General features: G+C 35.4%; 1 protein-coding gene across 10 annotated transcripts in view; it reads left to right on the top strand.

The window, feature by feature from the left end:
• The first annotated feature begins 6218 nt into the window (after positions 1-6218).
• The window catches only part of RIMBP2 (RIMS binding protein 2), a 58942-nt gene continuing 41245 nt past the window's right edge, over positions 6219-23915 (top strand). For 5 of the 10 annotated variants that reach the window (XM_062589867.1, XM_062589863.1, XM_062589870.1 and 2 more), the window contains exons 1-4: positions 6222-6323; positions 9426-9476; positions 16880-17084; positions 22562-22713. In XM_062589867.1, the coding sequence (XP_062445851.1) occupies positions 6222-6323; positions 9426-9476; positions 16880-17084; positions 22562-22713 (510 nt within the window). Of the gene's footprint in view, positions 6324-9425; positions 9477-12104; positions 12126-16879; positions 17085-22561; positions 22714-23915 lie in introns of all 10 variants that reach the window. The other 5 variants (XM_062589866.1, XM_062589865.1, XM_062589869.1 and 2 more) reach the window with 4 other exon arrangements.

The raw sequence follows: 23915 nt of genomic DNA, 5'->3' as shown, positions 1-23915 counted from the left end.
ATTTCACTGCTTATCTGAATCTATATGGGCGCGTGTTTTTATATGAAAATAGAGTCGGCATTACATGTTCACAAGTTATTTCTAATATATATATATATATATATGTACACACATGCACACACACACACACACACACACACATACACACAGATAGATATGTATATATATATTAAAAAAAAACATTTTTATGGTAGTTTGTGAATTGTATTTTCTCAACTGTATCAGTTTTGTGAGAAGGAAATCTAGGATTACAGCAAAGAGTGGGTTTTAGATTGCTTTTCTGTATGCCAGGCACAGTAATTAAAGCTCAATATTTGTGATTTATATACAGCATGGGAAACTGTGAATGGCAGAGAACATTTTTCAGTCTGAGCATATCAGTGAAAGAAAACTGTATTTGGCACAGGAAGAAATCGCCTTTCACTAGTTGGCTGATGGACTGTTTCACCACTGAAATAAACTGCTGGTTTGTTTTTCTGGTAACAGTTTCTGGATTTAAAAGTTCAGAATGTGGAATACACTTTAGCAATGTTTTGACCTTCATAATTGACTCAGATGAGGACAAATTTAAGACGTAGGAAGGTATGGGTTGGAAAGGAAATTGTTTGATGCATTGAACAGAGAAGCATCACAGATCCCTGTGTTTCTTTCATTAAATTAGATCTGTTTAGGATGTCAACTTTTTTGCCATGGTGTATTTTGATATTTTGATGTGTTCTGTGTGTAATTCAAGTTCATGTATGGCCATATGTTCTTAAACAGCCTGCTAGAGAGATTGTTCAATATGTATTTAGTGACAAGTTTTGTATAAGCAAAAATAAGCAAATGATAGACTTGCATGTTTTATGCCACCTTATGAGTACTATAAATACTTTTATCATAGTATTATCTGTGATAACAGAATCTTCAGAAGGTGAAGGTCCTGACAAGAATGCCCTGTAGAAATGCTGAGGGTCATGAGTATTGCTAGATAAAATAATGGCAATTATCAAAATGCAGTTGGTAAAGGCAGTTGTTGGAAGGCACTTGTTCCTAGGCTTTAGCTAATCTGGCTGCTGTGCTTTGAGATCCTGAATGAAAGATTCTGAGATATGTAAAACAACTACAGTTCTACTCATTTGTAGTTCGTATCTTTTCTAAATTACATCAGCAATCTTGTATGTACTGTTTGTAGCCTACAGCCCTTTCACTGCCAGCTGGAAAAAACACATAGCAGGAAAGTTCCATGCTCACCAGTTCCCGAAACATTTAGGCTACAATAATAATAAGTTTTAGAAAATACTTTACAAATGTAGTCAGTCCATTTCACCTATTCTAGTGACAGGAAAAACTGAAGCCTTAGGAGAGTGATCTTTTATTGAAACTTGTTCAAAATCTTTGATTTCATTCACCTTCAGTAAATTAACTGAGAAACACAGACAAAACAAACCTGCATTGTTGATGGCAATACCTCATTGCTTCGTTTTTCCACTCCCATTTTTCTCCAACAATATACATTGAATGATCCAAGCAGCGAAATACAATGCAAAGGATGCAGGAAGTTAATAGATTCTGAAAATCCATTGTTTAATAATTTCCTTAGTTATAAAGAAATGCAGGGAAAGAAAAAGAAAACTCTGTGTAGAAAAAATCCTGAGGTTGACAATAATTGCATCAGTTCTTGTGGAAAACATGATTTGTTCCATTTTCCTTTTTTTTTTTTTTTTTTCCCTAGTTCATCGCACTCTAAAAAGCTTCTTACAAAATATCAGGGCTTGCTGGAGCAATTTAGATTGTTTGGTCCATAGCAGAATTTCCAAGTTAGCAAACTGGAACCAGAAGGCAAATAGAAAGGCTCAGTCAGTTTCCAAAACGTCCCTTTGGAACTCCTCTAGGAGATAACAGTGTTGGAGATTGCTTAATGCCCTTGGTTCTTTTAAAAAAATGAAATTACGCTAATTAAACGGAAAGAAAGATCTTGTCACTTCCTTGACTGAGTTTAGAAGGAAAGATGAGCTGCACCAAGATTAAACCTGCATGTTTTCCCAGTACTTCATACTGTTTTCCCTTTCCTTAGTAATCCTGCCAGCATTGTTTGTGTGTCTGATTTGCTGTTAACAAAGGAAAACAGGTGCTGCCTGGAACATTGTTCGCTGGAAATATTATGGCTCCTTTTTATTTTCTTACTTCTTATCAACATTGCAAGGAAGGGAAGAGCATTATTTTTGTAGTAATACGTAAACATTTTTTACCCAAGTGGTTAGTACTAGTGGTTGTAAATGTAAAATGTAAATGTAAAAATTGCAATTCTTGATATGATACAAGCTATAAAAATCCTATGGTTATATGTAAGTATGGTATATAAACTGACAAAGTGCTTTGGAATAAGAAATCAGATCTTCAACTGATCTGAATTCAAATAAAAGAACTTTTCCATGGCAGGATAATGTAGTTTAATATCATATTTTCTTATTTTCTATATGTACATATTTATGAAATGAGCAGGTCACTATCACTGATGATTTACAAAATCCTGTATAGTCATATTAAAATAGTTAAGTTAGCACCAAGTAAATTAAATAGGAAAACAAATCCTACTTGATGAGTAACTAATTCTTTAAAATCTGCAATATCCAAATACTTGAAGGGAGAGAAAGATTTTTGTTGAATGCATATTTTTGAATTGAAGAGAAACTGATTACAAATATTACCTGTTAGCATAGGTAGATCATATATATTATTTTAATGTTTTATTTTATTCTGAAGTCAACTTATACTAAAGGTTATTCCAAGAAAATATGCAATGTGTGAATTTTGTTTCTATGTATACATATAGACCTTTTAGATAGTACACCGCTTGAGCTCTTTCAATTTTTTCCTATTTTGATTTTCACATGGAGAAATGTTGTTTGTGTCAGATGTGTTTTTCTCTTGGTTAATTATCTACTCAGGGAGTAATCACATTTTTATTTTTCTAGGTGAAATCAGACTATGAAAATCTTAGAGAAACCGTTATCGTAGTGACCAAAGAACGAGATTTGGCTGTAAAGGAAAAACATCAGCTCCAAGCCAAGCTGGAGAACTTAGAGCAGGTCCTAAAGGTATGTAGAATGCTGTGAATTCCAATAATCCAGTATTTCTATTACTTGTTTAATACTCATGTTGTTCATACAGTGATTCACAGAAACGTAACATACGTTCCAAACTAGGAGCTTGAATGCCCCTACTAGTTAAGGCAGACAGTATGACGTGCAGTAGACAAAGTGTCTATAACGGATCTTAAACTATCAGGAAGAGAGGTATCTTTGGAAAACGTTATCAACAACTGGTTGCAGAATTTCACTCTACAGTTAGTTACTGAATGCGAGTCAAGATGAAAAAAAAAAGGATGAGAAGTGACTGCTGATGAGGAAAATATGAACAGCTTTTGAAATATTTCACTTTAGAGACAGCTCTGTCCTCTGGTCTGGCTTGATACAAAGTGTCATTATGGCCTTGTGAAAAAAAACTGTTGCTCACAGCTCCTACCACCTGTGCAAACCCACAGCAATGTGGTCATCATGGAATTCAATCTGGAAGCAGTCAAATGTTGCCAAAATTGATGACCACCTCTAAAGCCCTAGAAGAGCAACTTCCAAATGTCTTAATGGGCAAAGTTTCAACCCTGTCTCTTAAAGATGAAACTCTGATAATGTAAGGTTTTTAATGAAAAGCTTAATTTTCAGACAGAGCAAACATTGTAAGTTCATTGTAAGTAATGCTCTTTGTATCCTGGTCTGGGTAGACTAAAAATCTAGTACTTACATTGCACCAGGGTGCAATTACTCAGAAGTAAAATTTCAGGATGCTTTAATTATTGAGATTTGTGGGTTTGGTTTTCTCTTTGCTTAAGATAAAACCTGTTCTAACTGGCTACCTTTCCCTGCTGGCCCATCTATGCAAAAGGGGAACTGGATCAGAATTGCTCCATAAAGGATAGTTTTCATCTTCTCTTCACAAGCCTTTTTGTCTGAGGAGGGAGGAAAAAGCAGAAGGAATTCAGCAACTCAGCGCTTTCCTCCTACTGTTCTTCTAATGATATCTACAGCCCTCCTCCACTCCACTAACCTGAGGCTTGGAAGAAGCAAAGACAGCAGCTGATATGAGAATAGGAAGTGCAAAACAGAATTGTAGACAGAACCAATCTGTGGGCATAGTGGGGAGCGGGGAATGGTTTCTGGTTTGGGGGGGGGGTTAATTGCTGTGCCAACAGATGGACGGATGTTAGGGTGAGAGATCTCTGCTGCTTTAAATACTAAGTAGAGCATGACAGTACTAAAATGACTATAAGATACTTTTAGGTTAGCATAGATGACCAAATGGTCCTTTCTGGCCTTAAAATATATGAATTGCGGATTATCAAATACAGATTTTAGGAAACAGAGAAATTAAATGCTGGGGAGAATGACAGTTCCTGCATTGCAATGTATCTGTTTATTTCATTTTATGGATTCATTATATGGTCACTGTAGTAATTATTTAGTGATCTTTGCAGAGAACTATAAATGTGTTGTAGTAGCTTTTGTAAAAGTAGTAGGAATTTAACAATATCAAAATATGCTATGTCAAATCTGCTACTAAATCTTCGGAGAGTGAAGAGAGACCTTTTTTGTGATAATTAATGGTTTTACAGATTTGCAGTATGAGAATTGCTTGATTGCCTCACCATTTCTTGAATATAAGAAATATGATGAGACTCTATCAGTGTCAAATTTTACATGAGACGTGATGGAAGCTGATGAGCTCAGTAAATGTAGTTTCATACTAATTTAAATCATGAGTAATTCTAGAGAGTAAAATAGATTATATTTGTTCAGATGAGATGAGAATTGGGACCGCAGTTTTTGGTCATTATTAAATATCAAGAATAGATATTATCCATGAACAGATCCAATTAACTTTTGCACAATATGCATGGGTCAAAAATGTCTACAGCCAAAATATTAAATCCTCAAAAAAATCCTCAGGAAACAAGCTATTACTGAGGGTCAAAACTATAGAATTGGAAAAATCTTTGAAGTATTTTGTTTTTAACCAACGCATCAAATGAAAATAAACGCTAGGCAGAGATCAAATGGAGTATTGGAAACATTTATGTTTCCTTTGCAAACATACTAAGATTGAGAGAAGCAAGCCTCATTTTACTGCCTCTCTTTGTTATTAGTAATCTGTAGCACAGAATAACAGCTCATTAAAGGTTAGCAATATGCTTTGATAAAATATTCTCTTGTACACAATACAGGGTTATTTTGGCTTACTCCAGTCAATTGTAGCCATGTATTTGTGTTTCCAAGTGCTGATCCCTAATAGGTTTCTACGTAATAACCCTGGTATACTGATAAGGAATTGTGCTTCTGCTCTGAGAGTATTATGAGAAGAATATATAATTTGGAAAATAAAAATCTTTAATACCAGCCTCACCAGGGAAGAGATCAAAATCTGTAGAGTTCTTTCGTAACTCCCGTTTATTAAACAGAGTGTTTGGCAGTATAATGATATTGGGTAGAATAATATTAACTTGTAATGAAAAAGACTTCCATCTACAAAGGATATCTTGACATTGTTCAGCTTGCACTCTTACTGAGAACTTCGCCTCATATTACTTTAAATCATTAGTAGTAAGTATTCTTTAAAAGTTGTTTTTCAGTACTGCGTAGACCTTTCTATCCAAATCCACCTGTATTAATTTTGCTCTGTTTAATTTACTATATTAATTTAATTTACTATAAATAGTAGTTATAGATTAAGAATAGTAAGCTATTCATTAGGGATCATAATTTGAAACACAAATCTCAAAATCATATCCTAAACAGTCATTTGGGGAACTGTCAAGCTAATCTTTTCCGAGATTAAATTTTTCAGCACAACACCATATGTAAGTGTGCATCAGTTCTGCCTCCTGCTGAATACAATAGTAACTGCTCATTTCTATATTATGGAGGACACAGTGCTAGCAATGGTAAACGGTCATATCTCGTAACAGAGATTATTACCAAAATGCCTGAGTTTCAGAGTAGCACTATGTCTCTAGGGACTGACTGAATTGACATCCTGTCCAGTTTGCCTTTTGTCTCTCAGTGAAACCAGGGAGTTTTTGTGTTGAGATGAATATCTGCCTGCCCCACAATGTCAGCATGTTTTTTTGCTGGTGGAGTCTATTGAAATATCCTGATAGTTTGGTCATCTTTCCTGTGAAACAGCATATGCGAGAGGCTGCTGAACGGCGGCAACAGCTGGAGTTGGAGCATGAGCAAGCCTTGGCTGTTCTCAACGCAAAACAGCAGGAAATTGAACTCCTGCAGAAGGTAAGTGGAGAAAGGAAAAATCAGGTGAAATGGCAAATTCCAGTGATGGACCATGGGTAATAAAACAGATCTCTTAGTTTAAAGGATGTTAGTCCAAAGCTACCAAACAACAAAAATCCCATTTTGTCTAAGTATAGTTTTGCCTTAACTGTGAAGTTTCACTTGATTAGATGAAATCTTCCAGTTCATCTTCTGTAAGCCTTGTAAAATTAACCTGTCTAAGGATATTTCAAAATGCCATTTCTTGTTATACTCAGTTGCTATTACCTGAACTTTGATTTCTTGGCAAAGCGTTACTATTCATCAAAGAAGCATACAGCTTTTTGTCTTGCTCATTTTTATTACATCCTTCTAAATCCAACTGATGTAGGTCTCTTCGTTACAGATTGGCAGTCGGAGACCAATCTCTCTAATACTGTTTTTTCCAGTTGTTTTTGCTAAGCTTTAGCAAGATAGACTTTTTTGAGCACCAGTGAGGTTTTAAATTCAGTATTTTACTGAATGTAACTGGCTTAGTGTCTGAAGCTAGTGATTAAATTCCTGACAGTGGATCCAAGTAGTATGGAGTAAATGATCGTGTATGATAAAAATTATCTAATAATCATTTACCACTCACTGAGTTTACCACTTTTAGCTTAGAATTCCTGTACTAAAATACGTTGTAGCAATTCAGTTATGCATTACTAAGAAACATTTAAGAAATAATTAATTCTTCTTCATTTCTTCATTAGCCTGAAATATTCCTCCTAGGACTTTGTGCAGACATTAATTTTTGCCCTGAAATAGCTAATTCATTATGTGATTAAGTTGCTATTGTGTCTTTTTTAATTGTTATTGCTTTTTATGATAAGGATCTGTGATAACTTAAATGACCATGCTACTTATTGCATCTCTTGAGAAAGTCTATATGTATTATTCATTTTAGATACCTCTCAAAAGAAAGGCCTCTTTTCTGGTTTTGATTTTCAGCCCTTTCAAGCTCAGATTCTTTTCCATTCTGTCAAGTCACAGCAGGATCCCAGCTTGGTTGAGATGCCTAGTTTCTTCTATAGAGCTATTCCTGTAACAACCTTGCAGTGAACACCAGATTAGTACCCTGTATAGGCAGAAGGGGGAAAGCATTCAACATATTAAAAGATTTCAGAGGATGTCTATATTTTGTACTGATCTATCTTGCAGAGATACCAAACTAGCTCATATACCTGCAGGCATGGTAGTGGAGATGTACACTGAGACTAATTTATCCTGCTTCTAGCCTCTAAACTGCTGTTATCCAGAACATCATCTTTCAATGCTATAATGCAGTGTATATTGTCAGAAAAGTCATTTAAATATATCCGTTACCTAGGTAACTGTAATACTCTACTTCTATCATTAAACAGGAATTACTGGCTCACATTTCATCCTGAGCTGACCACTTGGTGTGCTTAATAGACATGTGTTAAGTTCTTTTCTCCTTTTTGGTTAGATTTATCTAATTACTTTAAAAGGGGCCATGAAATGAAACTGGTATCTGTAGGCAATAACAGGATGGCATTCTGCTGTATATCTTGATACCATCACAAATTTGCTGATGAACCACAGTACTGTGCACTTTAAAACAAGGCCAGTAACTGCTCCAGCCTGATGCATTTCCTGTCCCATTTTGATATACTAAATAAAAATCATTCCACATGTGTTTCTCCCCATCAGATTGTTCAGATTTTCACCCTAGAAAGAAAAATATAATGTTGTTCATCCAGGTTCAGTGTCGATAGGGAATCAGATAAAGGTGCTTTTTACTTTCCTCCAAGAAAGCTTTAATACAAGACAGTACGATGAAAAAAGAGAGATAGCTATTGATGCAGCTTTCCTAATCGTTTATCAAGAGCTTGTTTTCTGGGTGGATTTTATTAAACTTGTAACGATGGATAACACAAGGGTTTCTATTACCTGTTGTCATATATTTGCCAATGCTTCTGGAGCCAGTATTTTATCAGGTGCTAGCAAAAAGACTTACTACTGTAGTATAGGATGAAATATGGCTGTGCTTGGAGGGCCAAAAGAGACTTTATTATTATACAGAATGATAACATATAGTTTGAGTATATGTTTTCTGTTGTGACTACAGCCTGTCCCAGCTCCCATTTGAACCAATAACAGGATAGGTCATTAGAGTCACTATAGATGAGGAAAGTGAAGTTTATAGAACTCTGTTAGTGGTGTCATGGGAATCTCTAGCACCTTAAACTGGAAAGTTTGCAGCATGTTACCCTCTGCTAAACTGGAGGATTTATAAGATTTCTTCGATGAGGAAGTGCAGAATATAGTCCTTGAGGACAAGGGAGCTGAGAGGGATAGCTGATGCATCACACTGCTATCAGCTTGTCATTTGCTTGGTTAATGCAGAGTTTTGATCATCTTGAACAAGCTTCAATAAAGGAGATAGTGCAAACTTAAAGGGAAATGAAGTAATACAAAGTTACGATGTGCTTTTTTTTTTGTATTTCTAAGGCTTTAGACTTTTCCTGATCGAACTTTGGTAACTGAATTTGAGATGCATAAAATACTCTTTCCTGCTCTGATTAATCCCCTCTTTTCCTCTTTGGCTCAGTTGAATTGAACCCTAAATACTGCACTTCTGTCATTATACAACTTATCTTCCAAGATTTTGCGAATTATCTATTTACTTAGACTCAGCAACAGTATCTATTATCTAAGGACTGTGTCCAACTTTTGTGTAACTTTCTCCTTACAGGTATTGTGGGCTCTGTGAATCTTCTGCAGTGTAAATTAACAAAAATAAAGAGCTTATTTTACACTTTCAATTTAGACTGTTTCAGAGTTATTTAGGGTCGTTCTTGCAGTGTGTGGAACATGCTTGTCTTGTCCAACAAAATATTGAAGCAATTAAACTTCAGTGAGATTCTATATATCAATCTCACTCTCTTTGATGGCTTGGAACCAAAGCATTCTACTGTATTGATGGATCCAGCCCTCAAAGACTATAATTGGCTTTGGTTTGAGTAGACAGTATGCTACTTTGATATATGTGATATGAGCGTACTATATAAGGCATGACTAATTGATTTTTTTCTTTTCTTCCTAAATTATAAAAACAAGGCTCAGGTTGAAGCTAAGAAGGAACATGAAGGAGCAGTTCAGTTGCTAGAGGTAAGAAGATATCATTTGTATTACCTGTGGTTGTGGAGGTTCCATTCTGAATGTAGTATCATGACAGTATAATACCCTTTGATAGATTCAAGTAATATGTACTTCTAATTTAACTTCTAATGTGATTACATCTTTTAAAGTTTTCAGTTATGACTGAAAGCAACATTGGAAGCAACATTTGTGTACCTCAGTTTCTCTTTGTATAAAATGAAAATTTTGGTACCATTTCTTTTACACTACTATCAGATGTGTAAAAGGGAAGTGATTTTTTTCATGAGAAATGATTTTCATAATTTAGGCTGCAAATATTAAGGCTAGCTAGCTGCAAATACTAATCAGTTACTGAAGGTTCCTTATTAAGTATTGTCTAGTAAACATACAACAATGTGTAAAATAAGGAACCAAGAATTTTCATCCTGAAAAGAAAATTAAATTGACTACTTTGAGATACCTAAAAAAGGTTGTAGTAGACAGAAGACACTGGAACACTTGTTACTGGAGATTCCAGGAATCCTGAACTGGTTACTGAAAATAAAAGAGCACCAAAAATATATTCTAATTTTTAATGAGAGTCATAGAATAATCGTGATTAGAAGGGAACTCCGAACTCAAAGCAAGGATTTCAAAGTTACTGTAGGCTGCTCAAGGCTTTGTCCAGTCCATTTTTAAATATCTCCAGTAATGGAGATAAGACAACCTCCATGGGCAACCTCTTTCAGTTTCTGATCATCCTCATTTGAAGAATATTATTCTTGCATCCTATTAGAATTTTTCCTGATGCAACCCATGCCTATTGCTGTATACCACCAGAAATGGCCTTTTTAAAATGTCTTCCAGCTATGCTGCAATGTGTTTTTAGAGTTTTCCAGTGATTTTGTTACATTAGATAAGTAACACTGTTAAATAAATTCAAGTTTTGAGAGATGATTCAGATAATGTGATTTACTAATTTTTAAAACACTAATTACCTGCCCCTACTGGCTAAGGCAACATCATCCATAAAAAAATCATAATAGTTTCATTGGTAATTGCTCATAGCAATTACGACTTTGACACAGGGCGTTTCCTGGTGATTAATTAGCGGTTGTTTATTGACCAGCTTTGCTTCAGAATCATCATTAATCCTAAGGGAAAATCTAGTAATTTAGTCTTTTGTGCGTAAGGATATACAATGCCTTGTTTCTTTTATACAAATGACATGAAGAATAGAAGCAAGTTGTAACTCACTCAATTCTTACCATTCAAAAGCCACGAGCTTTGCTGTCAGTTTTAACTGGAATAGGGCAAGGTTTGCAAAGCCTCTTTTTCTTAGGCTGAAGCTTCATAGTTGTAAAACCAGGATCTTTATAATAATGGAACCTTTAGAATGGATACATACAATTAAGGTTAAATGATGTATGCAACCACATGAAAAGGTCAACAGAAAATTACAATAAATTAGTACACTTGAATATCTGTCTGGTGCTGACAAAACCTTTTATTTCCTTCCCAGTCTGCTATTCAGAAATGCAGACTGACCCACAGTGTTGTGCAAGATAGGACAAATGACAACCACATGTGGAAGAAATTAGAAGTCCTGTAAAGAGATTCCTAAAGCAAGCAGTTCTGCTCCATTATTTCAAAACTAGGCTCTACAGATTTTGTTTAAAGTTCCAGTCATATAATTTGATGCACTTGGATGAGATAAAGTGTCAGAAAATACACACACTAGGAAATAGCATGCTAATTGCATCCAGATTTCCTTTTATCTTTTTATTTTCATCTTTATTTCATGCATAATAAATTTGCAATGATAAATGCCAAACTATTTTTTCTACCTGTGGGAAAAAAATCACATTAAATAGTTACTAATTCATAACATAACATATCATAAAGAACATGCAATATCATGGATTGGCTATAGCAAACATCTTCGCAATATTTCTCTTAGAAATGTGTTTTTAACAGAAGATAGTCCCTTTCCTCTTTTGAGTAATTCTTTCTGTATAGTTATCTGGTCATGCATTGATGGAAGACGATTTTCTGCTGCATTCATCATCTGTAAAAAAAAAAAAAAAAAAAAAATATATATATATATATATATATATATATAGGGCGTTTATTTGAATCTATGAAAGTTAATATTCCCACATAAAATCTTTTACTCGTATACTTTCACTGTTATCATATATAATAAATTTGTTTTTTTCTTTAAGAATATAATTATTTTAATACCTAAAGCAAAGTATATGATGCAAGAAGATATAAGTAGAAACAAAGAAGTGATTATTTACCCCTGACAAGCTAATCTAAATTCCTTTTTAAATGATCTGTCTGCTTCTCCTGATTTGCATAACCTCATCAAAGTTTTTTAAGCTTTTGCCTTTTATTGCCATAAGCCTGTTAATTTTTAGCACTTTGTTTATTTAATCTGCCTTTTATGATTCAAAATCAGCAGGAGTACTGATTCCTGAAGCATTCTGTAGTGGGTTTGCATTAATGCATGTTTCTACATTTAACTGTTTCAATGTTTTTTGTTTTGAAATGTTAACAAAAAAGTGTTCAAAACTGCTTTTATTTCTTTGTTTATTTCACATCTCTTTGTTTACTGTGTCTTGTTTGGAATTTATTGCTTTGCACTTCATCCAGAACACCTTGGACAGCATGCAGGTATTTTAGGGCATAAATTCTCCTTTCCCTATCCTAAATCCTGCTCCTTTCACTTGAAAATGTGTATGATAGTCCTGCCTTACCTCGCATGGGATGTGTGCTAGAACCATTGTTGTGCAAGCATGCTTGGCATTGATTAGCTTAATACCAAATCACCAAAAACTGAAACTTTTTCTACAAAGGGTTAGTCCTTGAATATGGCATGATTTAATGACAACTCAGCTAAATTCTTATAAGCATGCCCAGTGAGAATGGTTCAATAGTTTATTCAAGATAGTAGCTTTCAGACTGTGGGTTTTGTCTGAATTCAGATTGTTTCTTTGCTAATACAAAGATAATTTTACATGATATATTCACCTGAGGTTGATATATTGAGGCATCTACTGAAGGCCATTGCTGCTGCATACAGTTAAGCTATGAAATGATAACCTGGTAGCCAAATATGTGAGCTAATCATTAATCTGTATTCAGACTGTCCACCTGGAAAGTTGCTCATCATCTTATGTGTCCTGTGTGAATAGTATGTGTATTGTAACAGATCGTCAGCTTCATTTTAGACTTAAGATATTTAAGTTTTAGAAACAAGATTGTGTATTATTTGAAAAACTTGGCAAGTCCTGAGTTAAATACTGTCACTATGGTCTGCAGTAGAGAATGTCTTTTCATAAAACTACTACTATCAGTAGATCCAGTTTTAGAGGAATTTGGTAGACTTGGCACTTTTGTGCCATCATTATTAGGATGGTCTGTACGGGCAGAGCCATGATATAGAATAAAAATTCAGTCCTACTGAGAGCGTAAGTGCATGCCTGCCTCTTTAGGGACATGGTACATACATGCTCAAATAGTCTGTTAGATGCAGGGCTCTCGCACAGGATCGTATTGTAATCTGCCACTATTAATAGACACCATCAATCTATGGCATTTATAAGTAAACTCCTAAACTACCCAAAATAGACTCTTCCAGTGCTAGTTGGAAAGTGAAATAACCAGTAGCCATTTGCCAGATCTGTAACAGCGAAAATATTTCTAGATCTCGAAGTTCAGCTGTTAGTTTTTGACACCAGCATTGTGATATATGTAGTATCTTATATTAGACATAGAAAGAGTAAAATTGTTAAATACAAAGCTCTGTGAAGATTAAAAGTATTATAGAAAGAGCTAACTGTTTTTTTTTATTGTAACATGCTCTACTACTGCTGCTTCCTTCAGGTTTTCAGAAGAACTGAAATCAGACTTAGGTTTATGGTACTACAAATGCCAATAATTCAGTACCTAAGAAAACTGTAGGTGTAACAAAGTTTGTCAGTAGGAAATACAATCAATAAATCTAAATTGTAGGGATTTACAGTAGTCCTTATTTCCCAAGTAAATTATATTTTCATGGTAAGATTAAGAAGTGAATTCTGGAGTAACTTTTTCTCCCTGATCAGAAGAAAGTCTGTGTTCCATTCCTTCATCTATTATTTTTGTTTTGATAGGAGTCTAGTAGTGCACCATGACATAAGTGGCAATGTCTTACAGAAAAGAATAGACAGCTGGACCCTTCAACCAACACCAATTATTCATTCTCACAGTTCTTGCATAGAAATTGGGAAGTGACAAGAATCTTTAAGGAAAAGGTGAAGATATTGATTTTCTTTCTGAAGAATGATCTGTTGCATTTTTCAGGAGGTGTTGGTGTTTCTTGTTAGTGGTACAATTATAATCATCTATATATTTTTGTGTGTTGCTGCACTACTATTTCAATATTACAGTATTTGATCAATATCTTAACTTCTATCTTAAATTTCCAAGGTTTTTTTTTCAAAAAGCAGTAGAAGATCCTCTATTTTCATTAAAATTTCAATACAATTTAACATTTAGCAGCTTCTACCAAGACATATTATTTAGTTTTAAAAGGACAAGGGACATAAATTAAAATGAACTAATTGTAAATCAAATCCACAAAGCTTCTTGGTATACATCAAAAACTAGTAAATAACATCAAGTATAAAGCAGCTGTCTTCTGTCTGAATGCTGTCGAAATCTGTATTTGTTTGTTTTATTAACATATAAATGCTACTCTGTTTAAAGCCCATTTAGTATCTCTCATGAGCGGTCATTTTTGCATAAATCTTTTTTGTAAGGAACATTTAAAATATTAAAGACGTGACATGAAAAGAGTGCATCAGCTGCTTAGCTGTATTTCAGTTCTGACGTACAAATCACCAGTGTTCAACTGTGTCTACTCAAATAATTTTCTAGAGATCTGTTTTGATTTTTTTTAGATTTTATTTTGTAATAGGACATTTTTCTTGTTCAGAAAGTCTGTGCCACTCCAAAATCCTGATAAGTTTTAAATGGAATTTTGGTAGTACATGGATATTCTGTAGGTTTTCTACAGTGAGATGATTCTGGCTGTTAGATACTAACAGTGAAGCTAACAGTTGTCTGAAGTGAGGAAAAAAGAATGGGCTTGGGGGTGCCTCCTGTCAGTACTATTGTGGATCTCATGGTAATTTTTCCTTTATATGGTATTGGTCTGGTGGTCACCTCTAAATCATAACCTTCACTAGAAAAAAACAGTAAAGCTTTTTTTTTTTTCCAGGCTTCATACTGTCAGAGAACAACTTGAAAATGAGAATTTTAGATATTCAAGGGAAAAATCAAGTAAGGCCAATCCTGAAATGCAAATACATTTTAAATAATAAATAAATAATATTTCAATAATATTTTTAATCTAGTCTTAGCATTTTGTTGCAGTCTGGATTATGATGTTTTTATTTTTTGCTTCATGATAGAGTTTCTACGACTGCATATGGAAAAGTCGGTTTTTATTCCTAACAGAGCTGAATAGTGTCTTCCTAAAATTTTGCATTGGAAGGACAGGACCTATAAATGGCTTTAACTGCTTTGTCTATTTGATATTCTTTTAAAATTGTACATAGGTGCCTTATTCATGAGCAAAGTGACAAGAAGCAAAGGCTCACTTTCTGGTCATTCTGGTTTGCTTAAAGCTGGTCAGTCTGGTGATTTGCTTAAAGCTACAGTGAGAATTAGGTTTAGTTCGATTGGTTGGAGCGTGGTGCTAATAAGGCCAAGGTCACGGGTTCAGTCCCCGTATGGGCCACTCGCTTGGTGACTGGACTTAGATGATCTCCAGAGGTCCCTTCCAACCTTACCAACTCTGTGATTCTAAGACAAAACAAAAACATTTAATCTTTGTGCAGCTCCCACAATGTCTCTCCATCTTGTTATGTTTAGTTTCATAATTGGTCAGATAAATACAGTGGGACTTCTTTACCAGAACTAAACTAATTTGTTGAATCAAAAGGAGGAAACTATATCCTCAAAGTTCATTGTATTTTAGAAGTATATTTATTACAAAAAAGGAGTAAACAATGCCACCTTCAGTAGCAGGAAATTTGGATTTTTGTGTTCTACTGACGGCTATACTGTGTGTTCGTTTATGTTTAGTTGTGTTAAGATCCATGTTTTCCTCATATGAACTGAGAAGATTTTGCTCTTTCAAGAAAAAAATAAAATAAAACTTCAGTACAGCTGAATGAACCTAATGGATATCCAGCCTTCCTTTGTTAACACAGCTGTTTATCCAGGCATATGCAATAAAGGGAGTTTTAATGAGGGAAAGGGATGTTTGCTCATGATAAAGCATCAGATTGGGAAATAATGCATCAGCTTTTCAAGTAAGGAGCCTATTACTGCCTCTATTGAGCTAATTCTGCTAGCAATGTTTGGGTCACATCACGAGACCTGAGTGCTCCTGGGGCTTGAAATGGTGGAGTCCGTCTCTGGCACGTTTCCAGAGCACAGACCAACTGTTTCCTCTTACCCAAAGGTGAGACCTCACAAGTGAAACTCTCAGGAGCTCTGCTGATCCTTCGAGTCTTTGCAACAGGTGTTAATATGTGCTTTCCTAACCTTCTAGGCACTCTGAATTTCTGTTATTTTCTCTTCAGCAATATTTGATAGTGAATGCAAACAGATATGCAAGCTGTTTATAAATGCAGATTGGGTGTGAATATATTACATTGAAAACATTAATTTATCCTTAATATAGCTGGTACAATAAATACACAATTTGGGTAAAATAAAGATACTGTGTTCATTTCCTTCCTTAGTGTCTTTGCCACTGCTTACATTCTTTTGAGTGAAGGTCATACAAGAAATCCTGAATTCCTATGTTCATTGTCATTTGTCTCAGCTAGGGAAACTTTCCTTTTCATCATCTCATCCATTTTTTTCACTTCAAGAATTCATAAATTGCACATAGGGAAATTTCCAAAGTCAGCACAGGAAGTTATTTTTTAACTTGTTTTGTTAAAACCTGATGCTTCAAATTAAAACAGAAATATTTGCCAACTATGGTATGGACAAACCTTAGAAACCTCTGGAATTTAGAGAAAGCTGGAAAAGCACACAAAAGTGACATTCAAATGTGTGTAGATCTCCCAAAACTGTAGGTTCTGTTTGCAGGTGTTCTTGGCAGTGATGTTCTTAGCACCTCCAGAAATCATGATGAGGAATTTGCACTTTGGGATTTGGGGAATATTTACCTCCATATTGCAGAGCTACTAAAAGGTTTTGTTCTAAATATCATCAGAATTTAAGGAGAGAAAAATGTGTTTGTGAGCCTGTTTATCCCAACTAGTTTGCCTATCCCTGCTTTCTGGTACTTCACAAAAATCTCATGCAAACATAGATCTCTCTCATCTCAGTCATAACATCTGTCTTATGTCTTGCTTGTGCAGGCCAAGGTCCGAGAGCTAGAGGAGAAATGCCGGACACAGAGCGAACAATTTAACCTCTTGTCTAAAGAACTGGAGAAGTTTCGGCAGCAAGCTGGGAAGATTGACCTCCTGAGCAGTAACTCGGTGGCATCCTCAGATATCCCTGGTTCTCCTAGTAAATCTTTATCCCAGTTAATGAATGGAATAGCAACTTCTATAGGCAAAGGTAAGGAATATCTTTTTATTTGTAGGCGTTTTGTTCTGCTTTCAGGTTTTGAGATGTGATGCAGTGATGTAAATAGAGGTTGACTGTGCAGATGTGAGGATTGAATTTGGTCCTGATCCTTTTTTTGTGACTTGTTGCAAATTTCCCATTATTTCTTATGACTTTATTGAGATTGTTCCAGCTTTATTCAGATAGGTGATTGGGTGTGGTGATGATAAGCCTAATCAATGTTAAAATAAGGTATTCGTCGTGTAACTCTCGATATCTGTTTGAAGTGTAATGAGTCTCTACATGCACAGGCTTTGTTGGAAAACCTTTATTGTTTCAGTTGCAGCAATTGGTCTGCTAACTTATTGAAGTAAGGTTGTAGGGAGAGAAAGAACAGACACCCCCAGACTACATTAGCCATCATATAAAAGAAACTTGTAGTTAGAGCTGAGGAGACAATGGGAAAACTGAGTGAATTATTTTGACAAATATGAAAATATATTTATATTAGTTACATTTTTTCAACAGTTTTTTTTAGCACTTCTCCATACAAATTTGACAGAAAAAAATTTAAACTGGCAGACGGTATCCACAAAACCACTAATTCTATCACAGATGGATTTGGATTGAAAAGGAGCTTTGTGGGATATATTATAACAGATTTACTTATGGATAATATCTGTTGACATTTACCAAATTGTGCAAAGGTGTATTTAAATTTTTAACTGTGTTTATGTTAGTCTGTGAACATTTTAATTACTAGGTATTTCCAAAATGAAGGAGGCTACACTGAAAATACTGATTTGAGTTTTAAACAAAACAAAGACTGTAACATCAGAAGAATAAAATTCATTTACATCTGTATGGGTTTTCCTGTGCTTATGGTGCTTAATATGTTCATCTCAGTGTGTGCCTTTCCAAGATCTGCGTTGAACTTTTGCCAGGTCATCTCCTGTTGCCAAAGGCAACTGTTCCTGCAAAGTATACAAGTTCGTTAACAGTTCATTGTGCATAAGAAATTTTCAAAGATCAATGCAATACATTGGTGAAGAGGTTACTGGAGGACACTCTCACTCACATGTAAATCCCATGTTAGATTGTGTTTAACTACCTTATTATCATCACTGAGGAGTGTGCTTATAGCCATGTGATACTTAGCTCAGTATCATCTGTGCTAGAGTGATTGAACTAGATGGAATGAACTACCTGATCTGCAAAGGAACGTTCGTAGTTGCCTATTAGGTCGTTTCTGTTGCTTAGAGATCCCCCCAAATTGTTCTAGAATAAACATGAAGTGGAACTGAAAAAATTAAATAGTCCTGAATTTTTTAAATTTCATCTTACTAAGCTTCTAGAAAAACTCTGAGGTGTAGGGTCTTGAAATCACAAATCATTTCCCTATCATTGCAGATGAGCAATTACTTTCAATGAAGGGCGTTAAACTCGATGTGAAACCAAGACGACATCCTCCTTTTATTTCACTTCAGTGACTGTGTGCTTGGTATGGTTTGGGTTTTTAAGCACAAAATTCAGGGTGCCTGCAGTCTTACCCATTGTGGTGCGTAATAGTTTATAGGCTTTTCTGAAGCTGCAACTGTCTTACCGAAGTACATTAAATAGAGAATTCAGAAGACGTGGTAGAGGTTAGTAGAAATTAGTGGAAATTTCCTTAATAACAGCAGGATTAGCTCCTTATTTCTCTAAGGACAGGATTTTCAAAACAACAAGTAATTTTAAGGGAAAGGTAATTAGGAATTGAAATCTTCTTTAGGCAGCTTGTGAATGTACAGTCCCCATCTCCGGAATTTATCTCAATAGGTCCCAGTCTTTGAATGAAGAACAACTAAGCTTTCCAAGGTCCTGAGTCAAACTCTCCAAGCTGCCTAATATTTATTCTTTAAATACTAATGGAAACAGCTTTTAATAAAACCTCCAAAACGTAGCGAAAACCTCCAAGAAATCTTTGACTAAAAACACTTAAAGCACAGTAAAGGTCTATACTGAAGTCATTTAAAGGCTTTGCTCTGTAAAACTGTTCTCATTACCTGTTGATACTTAAGCTACTTAGAATCCAGGCCCTGCAGCACTGGTATACAAACATCAGAAATCCATGGTCAGTACTCATGCTAAGTATGAATACACGGATAACAATCAAGTAATGTTTAAGCGAGTGAGTAGGATTTAAAATTATTGAAATCAACCATTTCACAATAATGATGGTAATACTACAGCAAGCTCTTCAAACCAGAAGTGTAATTATTTTTATTATGTGTGAGAAGAAAGAACACAAGGACAGCTTTCAAAGCAAAGCAAAGGACGGAAATGAGATCAGTTTATGACCAGCTGCTTTGCCTTAATTTGTGATGTTTGAATGTATCAGGAAATGAAATAAACCTAGCCAGAATAGATTAGTGCATAAGAAGTTCACTCTAAATATATAATAATGTCACAACCAGATACAGAAACCATCAAGATTTATTATATATCAGATAAAGGGAGCATTTAAATGGTCTTTCTAGATAATTTAGGTAGTCCGTAATGAATTAATAGTCCCATAAATAAAATGGAGGGTCTAATTGAACTTAAGTATGGTCAGCTTTAAGTCTGGCTCAGACATCTAAATTAAATAGTCTGGAACTCTTCCTTGCCTCTTTCCTTAAAAGGATGTTCTTCAGACTTCATTAACAGACTAGCTGCCAGCCATGGCAAAATAAAGGCAATTTTTTTATTTTTAGCTTGTAGTGTTTTGCAGAGTGCAACTATGAAAGGAAAGCTATTTGTTTTTCTTAGTTGCTAGTGGTCAAAGAAATTTTAGAGCATTCTTAATAGGACAGGTTCCACCATATTCCTCATATTCTCCATATTCATATGTTGTTCAAGTTCAGGGAAATTAGTGAAATTGTCATTAGAGGAAGAAGAGAACTTAGTTTGAAATTGTTTCTTTCTTTGATGGTAAAAGTAGACTAGTTTTCAAATGCAGCCATATATGGCTGTACTTATCAATTCGTAATCCACAAAAGTAGACATCCTTTACAGAAATGATAAAAAGATTTCAGAGATTGAGGAGATATCAGAAGGAATGTACTGCATGCATAGTGAATCTCAGTTTAGCTTTTTGCTAAGGCATTTCTTGATAAATGGTATGTTTATATATTTTTAATCCAACTGTGACATACGTAGTCAGCATGAATTTACACTGCTGTGCAGAGTCCATGGAAATTAACTGCTAGAACTCTGTGATATGGCTTGTGCAAGGTCTGTTCTTTCCAATTTATTGTAGATATGAGAATACCTCAGAACTGCAGTAATTTTTAAGCTGCTCCAGGAATTAGGTTACACTGTGGCCCTAGATAAAAGCAACCCTAGATAAAAGCAGCTCTGCAAGAACCCTAGAGGATCAGCTGCTGCTATTTCATAAACTTCTTCATGAAGAGACAGGAGTTGACAGCATCCAGTGCAGCGTTTGTGGAAGGAAGGAAATACTACGTTGCACAAGTAGCTACATAAATAGAGAAACAGAGGACACTGAAGGAGGCAGTAAATCCCATTAGGTAAATAGATCCATTTTGCCTAGCTAGATTTGGGGCAAAAGCTGTGTTTTTCACATGCATGATGTGGGTATAGGCTTACTGAGATAGAAAGTGAGATATCTAAGTGGGCTGTATCTCCTTATTAGCACCATCTGGAACCATGCAAGTGTCCAGCACATGATGCAAGTACAACTGCTGCAGAGTCCATTTCCTAGATAGTGTCTATGAAGGACCCAAGATAAATATTCTGCTCCTTGTTTTACAGGTGGAAAAAATAAGATAGCTGAATATTTGTCTCTGTCTTGCTAGTTCTTGAGTTAATTCTTAATAGTACATCATCATCATTCTGTATATTATGCAAAGCAAAGGATACCCAGTCTAAAAATCTTTCTCCATGTTTTGTATCTAGTGTAGGTGATTTAATGGCAAAACCTGAAAAGTCCAGGAGGCATGAGACCCAACAGCAGTTTCCTTTGAATGAGTAATCACAGTTAGACCAATTATTTATAGACTTGGCACTGACAGGCTGATATGGCAAGCACATTAACAGCAAACAGAAGGAGCTAAATTGGCTAAAGGTTTCTGAATGAGGATGACTTTACTGTTATATACGTGAGAAAGATTCCAAGAATAAAAAATGTACCCTTTTCCAGTCTGAGGATTGCTGCAAGCAAGGCTAGTTATAATTAATCTTTTGTATGATGACTTGTATGTTTCCCTGCCGCTAACGTGCTTAAGCTGTCTTGCTGTAAATTACAGTGATACAGAGAAAATTAATCATACTGGAGCAAGGAGCACACCAGAAAACCCTCTGATGATGTGTTTTGGAACTCATTCTCCTCCGCAGTACAAATAAAGAGATTCCAGGAATGAATCCTGGTGACATGCATCTGAGAAGCTTGTACTTCCAGATCCCTGGCAGAACTGGGGAGGGAATGCTGAACCTACATATATTCAGGGTGTGAAAAATTAGAGCACAGACTCATTATGTTAAAAAGAGAGAGGGAGAGGGAGAGAAAGAGGGAGAGGATAATGCGCCCTGAATATGTGATTGTGTCAGCAATGCCCTATACTGTGTGCTTTGTTACAGCTTATGCTGCTACTGCACATATGATTAGGCTCAGTTTACAATTTACAGCTTGCTTCTGTGTGGTTTGAGGACTAACCTAACAATGAAAGGGAAAAACATAAGGTGTTTTATATACCACTTTTGTTAGTGTCTCCTGCAACGTTAATGGGGTGGTTCTTTTTGCTTGTTTCCTCTCACCATTAGACCTGGTTTCTATCTGAGCTGATAGATTAGAGAGTGTAGCCTCTTGCAAGGTTGCCTCCTTAGATCCTTTAAATGTGTCAAATGAACTATCTTTTCCTTTCTGTTTTTAGGTGTTCCATAAAAAAATCAAATATTCAAACAAAAGTATTTCTGTTTTTTTTTTATTATTATTTTCATGTTCTGTCTCCTGTTTTTCTAGAAACCTGAGAGATAGCACTGTGATCACATTGTGCGTTTTAGTACTGGTGTTAATGAGGAGCTCTTAGTAAGCATGAAGAAGGTGGTCTTGGAATTTACTACCATGCAACAAACCAAACCACCTCCCTTTGTTTCAAAATGAACATCCTGCCGACTAAATTACCAGCATTTTAGTCACTTTCTCAGAAGATAAGTGCACAAGTTGATACTATTTTCCAATAGATGCCAGAATTTCAGAAAGCAAGAAATAGAAGAGCTCCAACAGCATCTTTTCAGTGCTGTTCAAATAAGTGGGCGTGTTAAACAACACATTAAATTGTTTTTCAAAAGATGTTAGGATGCTCAGAAAGCAGGTGGACTTTTTCATTACAGGAAACTAGCTTCGAGGTTTTTTGCTTGTTGGTTTTTTTGCATTTCTTGGTATTGGTTGGTGGAGTTTCTAATAGATAGCAATTATTTGTTCTTGTATATATTTTGTTCATTGTCAGGTCATGAAAGTCCTTCTGGAAGTCGTTGTGTGATTTCAGAGTTTATACGACCCCTGCAGATATCTGGAGATAAACCAGAACAATTGTCCGTCAAACCTACATTCCTGTCCAAGTCAAGATCTGGTAGCCCAAGATGCAGATTTGATTCAGACGTGAGTCTTAAGTTTGTTACTAGAAATGTGTGTCATGGAGCTAGGACTTCTCTTCTCCCGGGACCAATGAAGGGAGATCCATCTGCTTTTAAAAAGTTAAAAGGTGGAATGTCTGCATTTTCTTAGATATCTTGGCAACATGATCAGTGGGAATTTAACTGAGATTTTCAATAGTTATGCAGCATGAAAAATGGATGTGTGTGATCCTCAAGTTTCTATGAAAATCTCAGCCTTTGATAATGCATTTGAAGAGTTCTATACTGTGTTAAGAGATGAAAGTCGGCACTTCTGTCTGCATCTATTTTGGTGTATGTCTATGTTATGTTGTGTTCTGTTTTTATTGTAATTATATCTTCCAAAAGGTGTCACTTTGACACAGCCTGGGCAACTGGAAGAGCGATTCCATGCGCTGCCCTGTCCAGGCAGGTATGCTGTAGGTTTGAGAAGTGGCTCATTCTGCAGGACTTGTTGTTTGCCTGGTTTTCATGATGTGTAAAGCTTCTCACGGCAGTTAAACTGATACCACCTGCTAAGAGCAGTTTCCAGCACACTCTTCAAACTGATTTTGAGCCTGTAATCTGGAAATGAAAGTTACAGGATTTTATGATCAGGCTCTTATATCGTTCAACTTTCCACCTTGTATTTGTATGTACTTTTAAAAGATTCTGTTTTTCCTAGGAACTCAGTAGAATTCTAGTAGAAATCTGCTGGAAACTTCAGAAGACCTTTACAAAGGTGCCATAACAAGTCAGTTGTTGATATTTAGGATAATTGTTAAATACAAGAAAGTATAGGAAGTTATTATCTTCTATTAAATATTGTAAGCCTGTTCTGTAAGGGCAAAGAACGATGAGGAAGTGGTCTTTAGGTTATACCTGTCACTCATATAAAATACAGTCCTGACTCGCATTCTTACACTTTACAGAAGTAAATAAAATGCAGCTCTGTGCATATTTCTAGCTAATTTCATATTCACTACTGCTGAATCTTTGAAAGATGATGGAATCAAAATGTTTTTAAATGTATTGCAAGTCTAAGAATGGTGTAAGATATTCCACAAAATACTAGATTCATGTACAGTAGGCATCCTTCAAGCATATCTAAGGATTTGTCCACAAATAAATATATATGTATGGTTAGCAACATGGGAATATTTGCTGCTTTTTGAAGAGGCCACAAAAAAAGCAGCCCAGAGTAATTAA

Source organism: Rhea pennata, chromosome 17, assembly GCF_028389875.1.
Source record: "Rhea pennata isolate bPtePen1 chromosome 17, bPtePen1.pri, whole genome shotgun sequence".
Lineage (NCBI taxonomy): Eukaryota > Metazoa > Chordata > Aves > Rheiformes > Rheidae > Rhea > Rhea pennata.
This window is presented reverse-complemented; position numbering and strand designations above follow the sequence as displayed.